The 9,858-nt window shown below is 42.7% G+C and overlaps 1 protein-coding gene across 1 annotated transcript in view; it reads right to left on the bottom strand.

The window, feature by feature from the left end:
• LOC149363453 (nose resistant to fluoxetine protein 6-like) overlaps positions 1-9,858 on the bottom strand; it is a 40,330-nt gene that overhangs the window by 11,438 nt on the left and 19,034 nt on the right. The window contains exons 8-12 of the mRNA XM_089573482.1: positions 9,722-9,808; positions 8,878-9,043; positions 5,011-5,093; positions 3,718-3,840; positions 300-420 (exon numbers count right to left, since the gene is read on the bottom strand). Of these exons, the coding sequence (XP_089429608.1) occupies positions 300-420; positions 3,718-3,840; positions 5,011-5,093; positions 8,878-9,043; positions 9,722-9,808 (580 nt within the window). The remainder of the gene's footprint in view (positions 1-299; positions 421-3,717; positions 3,841-5,010; positions 5,094-8,877; positions 9,044-9,721; positions 9,809-9,858) is intronic.

The raw sequence follows: 9,858 nt of genomic DNA, 5'->3' as shown, positions 1-9,858 counted from the left end.
TGCGTGCTGCACAGACTGCAGTTTACGAGACTTCGAAATAATATTGGAAACACTCCCTTCTTAAGAAAGCTGCTTATCTAATGACAAGCAGGTTTTGTTTTTGGTATGAATTATGCATGGTGATGTGACGCGTTCCGATGAATTTCCGGAAGCGGACTGCATAATACATCTAAAAAGCCCTGGGAAAGGCGTCTAGTGGTCTACAAAGCCGGTCTGACACTGACATTCCTGCAACTCTTCTATACTGGCCGCAATCATGGTTATGCATTGACGAAGTGAACCGATGTTAAAAAACGCACCTTGCTGATTCGCCGCTTCCTAAAGTCGTCCATGAGAAGGAACGTCATGCATCCGCTGAAGTAGCACACGGCATGGTAGTAAGGCCGCATGTAGTACTCGTTGACGGTCCTCTGCATCACTCTGCAACAACGCCAAAAATAGTCGTTAATATAAATGAGCTAAAAAGGGAAACTACTAGTCCATTCTTTAAAGAACTAAAGTCCATCCTTTAAATTATAAAAAAAAAACGAAAGGCCACATTCACTGAATGGTTTATTTAGGATTGTTTAGTTGGATAGTTTAATTACTACAGACTAGGTAAGGTTCCAGAAGTCTGTTCGGCTTCTTCATGCGCATGGAACTACGGGGACGACGAAGCCTGATCAGTTTTCGTAACTGACTGTACTGGAGCAGAACTGAACCTGACGCAGTGAGTGACTTGAGTTGGTGCGAAGAGATTTGGTCAGTATCTCCACCAATCTACAAACTGCTCTGTAAATGCCCCGAATATTTTTGTCTGTGGACTCGCACCGCGCGTCGTGGAGTTCTTTTGAAGAGTGAGGAGATAAAGGCCATAAAGTGGCTTTCATACTACAGAATTCGGTTTCCTCTGCTCGTCTTATTATATCGGCTTCGAATGAGCTCTCTTTACAGCCACAACGTTTCAGCCGCCGCTTTTTCTATAAAGAGACTATCATTAGAAGACTGGCCCGTGCCTGTCTTTAGTGCATTGTCAGCGCCTTCTTTAATGAGAGCTTGCACCCTACTTCGGTGGCCTACCAAGGCCCCTACTGCTGAATTATTTGGCCTTTTCGAATGTTTAACACTTAGGTAAAAATGTCAAAAGCTCATTTCAAAGGAACGCAGCCCTATGGTGCAGGCGATGCAATATGCGTGCAATGTGCCTTTATAACAACATTAATGCGCGCCCAATTGCACCAGCTCCTTTGCCGCAAAACAACTGCATGGCCGGTGCTTTGCACTTGTAGAGAGCGAAAACATTTTTAATTGTTGCCTCGAACATGCAGTGTTTCCCCGACAGTTGCAGATTGCCAAAGTAACTGTTATTCATAAGGGTGGAGACAAAAACGATATGTCAAATTATCGCCCAATTTCTATCCTTCCCATTTTCTCGAAGTGTTTTGAAAAAATACTATACAAGCGAATGTCCAGTTTCTGCGAGAAATGTAAAATAATAACACCTAGCCAGCACGGCTTCAGAAAAAACTTCTCTACAGAAACTGCGCTTCTAACCCAGAAAGAACTAATTTTAGAGTCATTTGAACAAAAACTTTTCACTCTCGGCATTTTTATCGACTTTTCGAAAGCGTTTGATCGCATCAATCACAACACAATGTTGGCGAAACTCGAGCATTATGGTTTTCGCGGAAAATTTCATCAAATAATCAGATCCTACCTTAGTTGCCGTGTCCAACAAGTAACGGTAAACAACGAGTCATCAAATTTTAAACATCTGTTTTCTGGCGTGCCGCAAGGCAGTATTCTAGGGCCGCTGCTTTTCCTCCTTTATGTTAACGACATAGTCTGCATCAGTAAACTGCCAATTTTTGTGATCTACGCCGATGACACCACTCTATTCTTCCGAGCGGCACATGTGCGTGATCTTGAACATCAAGCTGCAGATTGTTTGCACCAGCTTCACGAATGGTCTGAGTCGAATTCGCTGGTCATAAACACCGAAAAGAGCAAAGCTGTACTTTTTAGACCTCGCAATAAGGATCCTGCTGTCTCACAAATTTCTCTGAAAATGGGTTCATCATTCATTCAAATAGTTCCTACGGTCAAAAGTCTAGGAGTGCTGTTTAATGAAAATTTATGTTGGGATGAACACGTTTCAAAGGTCAGGGACAAGTTGTCCAAGGTTGCTGGTATCGTGTCCCGACTGCGATACCTTTTACCAAAACATATTAAGCAGATACTGTACAATGCACTGTTTTCTTCTGTTGTTAATTATTGTATTTTGGTATGGGGCACAACATCATTTATTAATATTAAACGGGTACATATACTTCAGAAGAAAATTGTTCGGAATATTGTTAATGCTTCACGATTTAAACACACCGAAGCGATTTTTGCATCTCTTAGCATTACCCCCCTCCCACAAGTTTTTGAAAGTATACTGTTAAGGCGGTATAAAACAAGTATTAGACAAAACAATCCATTTATGATGAACCTGTCGAACTTAAAATGTAAAGAACAGAAGTACACCACCCGTACTGGTTTCACATGGTTCGTGCCAAAAACTCGAACGAATTACGGTCGCCAAATGCTTTGCTATACTCTTCCGTACTCATTAAATAAGGCATCTAAATTGCTGTAACCCTAGGTACCGTCAGCACTTCGTGTCACGGATATTTTTACTCATGATTTGTATTTTATTATTTTTTTTCCTGTGTGCTCACTTGCCGTGGACTGTACAACATTCTGGTGCTGCTGTCAAGTTATTGTAGGGTGCGTCGACCTCTGTCAAGCCTTCTCTCTGGCTTTTTGTCGGCGCACCCAACATCCTCAAGATGTTGAATAAAATTGAATTGAATTGAATTGAATTGAACTATTACCTTCTCTGCAGAGCCAGTTTTCGCCTTGCCGACAGGTAGAAATCATTACTTGTACAGGTCGCTCCAGTGTGAGAAGGAACAAATTTTGATAATTGATTTAATGATCAGTGCACAATTATTTAAGACAACCGCATTCTTTGTTGTTTGCTAACTAGTTTGCTTCTTGGCGTATAATATGTCAACGTCATTTTCAACTTCAGTGTAAAAATAATGAACGCATTCCTTTTAGTTCCACTTCATACTCAAGGTCCTATACGTGATCTAAATTAATCTGAAAACGTCATTCACTCCCTGAATATTCCACTGTCTTGCTGGCCAGCAGTTTTTTCACCCTGCTCTTGGGCATTTTTACTTTGCGGGAATAATTTATTGTATTTTTTTAACACGGTGCCATCGTGTATTCAGCGCTGAGGGTCCATGCGCTGTATAAAGACATGCAGCAGAGTTACATTTCGCTCGACTACAGCAGCAGGGAATTTAATCTATTCCGTAAACTTTTTCACGACACCTTTCGTCCTGAAAAGCCGAATCTTAACTAAAAAAAATAAAAAGCCTCTCTTATAACTGCTGAAAGGTATTTCTGATTTAATTTAATCATTAGATATTATGCCATTCTGATGCGCTCATTTCTAGTGTTTTCTTTTGAGAGTTAATATTTTGTGGACGCCTTGTTTTCTACTTCCAGGCTGGGCTATAACTTTTTCCTTACCATTGATAGCTGTGTTTGCTCGTGAATTATCGAGCTCTCTACCGTCACGCGGAATTGAACACCATAGCGATATTTGTACACGCATTGAAACATTTCGTTGCATCTCACTCATGCTCGGCACATACACGCGTAGCTCCATTGAGTACTCACTGCAAAACGGGGCCGGGAAAGATCATGAACGGAGGTAGATCTGAGGCATCCACAACCCATGTTCCGATGGCGCATCCCACTAATGACAGCAAAAGGAACGCCGCCACAGCCAACATTTTGCGACTGCGAAAAAAGAACGCGTGAATTGTAAGAGACAGCAGGAACTGTGTCGATGATTTATCCGTACTAAAGCCCATCGATCACCGATCGCTTCATGAGAGACCTTTGCTTTGTGGTGCAATTAGTATGGTATCATGCGATAGTAATGAGTAGCATTCGCAGCTGATTTTGGAGCCGCATTTGTTTACGCTGTTATTTTGAGATGATGAAGGTGAATTCGATGATTTACACACATCGATAAGTGCAAGATTATTGCTTTTGGATATGAAATGGGATCTTGATTTAGAGCGTAGAAAATTGCCAATTAAGAAGAAGTTTCTTAAATTAAAGTAAGCTTGAGGACAAATTTGTACTGACCTTAGTCAATACATTAGCGCAATATAACAACAAACAGACTGCTCTTTATTGAAAACGCAGCTTTTATAAGCTAGAAAGGCAAAAAAAAAACAAAAAAAATAAACTGTCATCATCGGCACCATTTTGCAAGCAAACTGCGGTGCGCCAGTATGGTTTTTGCGTCCAGATAGAGAGGATAGAACGCACCACATTTCATTTCCAAACGCTGATCCAGCTGCTATTTTCGTTGTGGGCGTGGAGGTTTGAATGTATAGCGGGATAATTATTAATGCAACTTCCTCAGCAACAAATGCGGTTTGAGGGGAGAAACACATGCGCGTAGTCTGAAAGTGCCTTAGAATTGATGTTCACAGGAAAGAAAAATCAGATGGAAGAGCGCGACTAATATAACCAGCAAAAGTGCACCAGAGAGGAGTACAACTAATAGTACATGCTGGAAGCAGAACAAGAAATTTGTGATGTCTCATGTTTCCCAGTCGACGAGTAAATTACAGTTTTGGCGAGATATAGGAGAATTCGTTAGAAAATCTCAATTCAGAAGTTGAGCTCCGAGTTAGCCCCAGTAATATATTCGCCTAAGCTTCGAATGCTATTTATTTTTGAGTTTCAGGGAAGCTACAAAGCCCCACTGTACTCAGCCAGGCAGCAAGTCGACTGCCGAAGAATTTTGACGAAGATGTTACTATGCTTACTGGGATTCACTTTCTCGTCACTCTCAAGGGACGGTTGCCCAGAAGAATATTTCTTGCTTTCACATATGCACCAAGATGCTGTGTTCTGCGTTTTATATTGTGACGTGTGCTGCACGCGTCTTACCTTTTAAATATCAGCAGTACCAGAAGGGATATCGTGAAAAGCTGGAAATCCGTTGAGAGGTACCACAAATGGGGTAGCACGTCCTGGCAGAGAAGAAAAAAATGGGTCGCCGATTTGTCAGTCACTGTTGGGACATAGAAAAGCGAAGGTACTGAAAATTTAGCACAGATATTAGAAACGCACGAGAACTATGTCCAGGACAGCAGGAGAGTGTAATGGAACGTAATTTTTGTACTTCGTTCAATATTCTTTCCGCGGGGTTCACGCACGATTGATTTTGCATTTCCCTTTACTTACCTGGTTACCACAGTCATACAGTGCTCAGAACAAGATAAAGAACCAGAAGCCTGAACCGGTGTAAAAATGAATCGCTTGCCTTTACGGTTTCCTTCATTCTTAGCTGTTGCCGCGGTCTTCCGGCCGTACCTAATTTAGAAGAGCCGAAACAGCCAATACTGAGCACAATTTAAATACAATCTTAGCATTAAAGAGTTTCACTGTAGGGGGCTTTGCGTGATTGCATGCTTAGCGGACCAACAGTTCCAGAGTGTGCACGCGCAGGACGCTGATGGGGAAATAGCGTTAACGCACGCACGTAGTGTTCAGAAGTTAGCGTTGCGGCTTTCGCGCACTGAGTGTGAAAACATTGCTTCGTCCTTCCAAGCGAGAGCCCTTCGCTCCAGCCGAATGAGCACTCGTTGCGGTGCTGGTCGGCGTGTTTTTCGGTAACTGCTAGGGCTGCTGCCTTTCGCTATGATTGGCCTTGTTTTGACGACAAAGTGCAAGCTGTAATTCAGCCCAGTTTTGGAGATACAGGCTCTCGATTCTGGCCCGTCCAAGCATAATGACTTGTCTAGCTGCGTTGCAACCATCCGCAACTGCTCGGAACATGGCACAACTGGTCGTAACGTTACAGAAATAGGTTTCGAGCTTTGACACGGTGTAATATGTATTGAAATAATTTGACACATCAATTTATTTTGAATTTACCATTTCAATTTTCACCATTAAATGTCACGTAATGGAAAGTGTTCTAGTTTGAGCGGATTGTATTCAGTCCTTCTTAAACTAGATGGCGCCACTTGCTACGGTTTTTATTTCACTTAATTTTAATCGCCGATGCTTTGCTCTGGAATTCTGCTGGAAGAAATAATTGTTACTGTAATGACTGAATGTGAAGTGCTCTTATATATGGCATTTGGGTAGAATAATGGCTGTGGAAGTCAGTGGCAGCATAAAATCTAGATCGCTTTTATCGTTTCCAGAGAGCTGTACTAATACTCCCTCTGGGAATAAGTTGCTTGCGGCACGTTAACGTAATTTCTTTTATCATTGCTAGTTCCCAAACACTATACTTTACAAAACTCCCCATTATAAAGCAGTACTTTAGTTTGGGCTAGTTGGTTCATTGGTAGAGCTGATTCTGAGGGCGGCGCAGAGGAGACAGTGACAAGGAAGGCACATAAAATGTGGTAGCGTTTGAACGTAGTTAAACGGAGTAGATCTGTGAAAGCATGTGTTTAGCCCTGTTGGCTGATTGTTTTGCTTTGTTGGGTCGTCGGTACGTATGGCGACGATATTAGTGCGAAAGTACTATTCCGATTGGTCAGTGCCAAACAAGATCTTGAGAATGTATGCTTGCGGTGTTTGTTGGTCTGGGCCAAGCGAAAGTAATAAATAAACGTAAATCAAATAAATATGCACGGCTGGGATCTGAACCCGCTACAGAGCAGCTTCACAGGCCACTGCGAAAGAGTACTAGGCTATCGCCGCAGCCGATCACATCTCGTGTTAAACTGCAACACACTATCGCGCTGTGCATTGCACATCGTCTTCTTCACAGAATAATACTGCCGTCAAACCAATATTTGCGCTTTGTGTTATTAGGTGATAATGACAGAGATGTGTGCGCTGCAAGCGTTGGTGTGGACAGCGCTTTGGCAAAAACATGGCACTAGAGCAATACGCGTTGGTGTTGACAACATTGCTGCGGAAACGCGGCACTGGAGCATAGGCCGCCGGCGTACATTGGGTAAATTGGCACTGAAGATGAAAAAGTTGAAGACGCTCATAACTTTCTCTCTGGGTCAGTGAAAACTTCAATCGCGCTTTCACGTAAGCGCCGATGGTGTTCACCTGCAAAAAAACCGTGCTTTCGCACAATATTTAGGCCTTAGCAATGCTAAACCGTCCGAAATATTTTTAGGCTCTCTTTGAGGTTAAGCTGGTCTGATCAGTTCGCACCGCAGATGGAAGTTGTTAAATACGACCATGTGCAATGTACACTGCAAGATTGTGTGGTAGTTTAATACGAGGCGTGATCGGGTGCGGCGATAGCATAGTGCTCTCGTGCAGTGGCCAGCGAAGCTGATCGGTTCTCGCTGCCGCGGGTTCAAAACCCTGTCGCGGCAATATTTCTTTATTTCTGCACTCAACGTAAGGGAAGACACTTGATTCTTGGTTAGATTTGACCGCTTAGTATAGCTTTGTCACTTAAATAACGGCACAAGCGCTAACTTACAATTGAGGAACGTATATTCGCCAAAAACCGCGAATTTTTATGATGCGCTCGAGCTATAACACAGAAGCCTTTCACAGAAAAACATTAAAACCACTAACAACTATCATCCTGCAGATTATTGGCGCAACTTCTGGGGTGGTAGCAAATCACTACAAGGAAGTACACCTCTTGCTTTGACCCGCCGGGGTGGCTCAGTGGTTACGGCGCTCGGCTGCTGGCCCGAAAGACGCGGGTTCGATCCCGGCCGCGGCGGCTGAATTTCGATAAAGGTGAAATTGTAGAGGCCGGTGTGCTGTCCGATGTCAGTGGACGTTAAAGAACCCCAGGTAGTCGAAATTTCCGGAGCCCTTCACTACGGCGTCCCTCATAGCCTGAGTCTCTTTGGGACGTTAAATCCCATAAACAAAACTAAACCTCTTGCTTTGTTGAAGGTTCTTTCTGCGAAGACATTTTCTCCAAGGATTCCTACACGTTTCAAACTAAACGTTTTAAATTCCATGTGTGCTTTTCCTTTTCCTTGGGTCTCTTTAATCGGATATTAACTATGTTAGTTGCCGCATGCTTCTTTTATTTATCTAAAGCAGAGACGTTTCTTCGTAGGTTCTAAGTTTTCATGTAAGCCTTTTTTTTCATGCTCTGGTTGGCCATTTTTCATTGTGACAAGTATAGTTCATATAGCAGGTTGGATTTAGACAAGTGCGCATATCTGATGTGTGCATGAATCTTGTTCCAGGTGGTGTTAATTTTGGTTTTGGTGCGCTTTGATAATCTTGGGACTATATCCGATGAGTTTTTTTTTTCTGGTGTTGCTTTCATTTGCTTTCTTGCGCTGAATGTTTTCCTTGCCCTTCAGCAGTCACGCTAAGAATATGTAAGCTGATAGTTTTTGTTAGTTTTTGTTTTTTGGCAAAATTATTCTGCAGCATGGCTCTGTCGCATATTAAAAATGGGAGGTTTTTGGCGAATAAACCTCGCTTGCAAGTTGGCGCTTGTCTCTTCGTTACATGTGCCTTCTTTGTCTATGTATTTTTTGCGCTCTAAGAGATTAAGTTTACATTATTCTGAACCTGATGAATTTTATTCAGCTCTATTCCAGTTAAGAACTTCTTCGCGCAGCGGCCGGAAACACCTAAACACAGAAATAGTAGCGGAGCCTGAAAGAAGAGCGAGGTGTGCGAAGAATTATAAATAAAAGATGCGAAAGAGAAGAAAGATTCCTGGCCTTGGAAGTGCTTCCGTGCTGAGCAACGCCTGTGTGTAACTCAGGAAGCAACTGCATGTGTCTAAACACAGGTTTGCGCTGTTTCTAGGTGCGCGTTTGAACATATGATATGTGCAAAGCTTACCCATTGCGTAATACCGAAAAAATTTCTGATCATGACAAGCAGGTGCCACCAGTGAACGTCCATTTCCCGGTACATCTTCTGGAAGAACGCCTTGGTGTCCGGTCCAGTGACGAACCGGGGCAGTAGGTACATACACATGATGATGAAGAAGAGCGGGATGCAAGTCCTGCGGGGAAATGGGCGTCTATTGTATTTAAAAAAAAAACACTAAAGAAGTACTGCACGTGGTTTCTTGGATAGGTACCTGAGCATGCGTTTTCGTTTTAATAACGTAGCTTTTACACAGCCCACCATTATCACTTCTTTGGCCGCCGTGTGGTGTCTGGTATAGCTCCAAGGGAAATTTCATGGAACATGCCACTACTTTCGTGCTTGACATTCAGCTTATAAACCTTCTTCACAGTTACAATCGAAAGCGTACGATGTGACAGTAGGCGAAAATTGCGAGCAATATTTAAGTGCAGTGCGTAGCGCTTTTCGCTCGCGTTCAATCTGCGTTCAGTACTATAGAAGTATACAAGTCAGCACGCGATGTAAGTACTATGCCGACATCGCTATGGTCTAACACTTAACGCAGTGTTTTATCATCACTTCAAATTCAGCACCAGAGCATTCAACGAATGTGTTTGTTTGTAAGCCATGATATTCTATCCATAACCACCCTGGAATTACAGAAATCTTGTGTTTACCACCGTAAATGAAACAGATTTACAGCCCTGTTTTTAAAGGAAGGCGTCAACGTGAACAATAATGAATGCATGTCTTTCCTCAAACATTGGTAAAGCGATGCGCTTGCAGTAGTTGCTTTCTGTTGCGGATTTAACCACTGTCAAAACTTTCTTACCTGATGAACCGCCTGAGAACTCCTATGATAAAGACAATGGGGCCGGTTCTTTTCTGTCTGCTCACGGTAAGGCAGAGGAAAAATCCGCTGGAAAACAAGTAAAGAATTTCCTTGAGTAGTGCGTACACGCCACAGTT

Source organism: Amblyomma mixtum, chromosome 2 (assembly GCF_055824585.1).
Source record: "Amblyomma mixtum isolate Tamu chromosome 2, ASM5582458v1, whole genome shotgun sequence".
Taxonomy (NCBI): domain Eukaryota; kingdom Metazoa; phylum Arthropoda; class Arachnida; order Ixodida; family Ixodidae; genus Amblyomma; species Amblyomma mixtum.
Note: the sequence above shows the minus strand (reverse complement) of the source record. Positions and strands in the feature narration are given on the sequence as shown.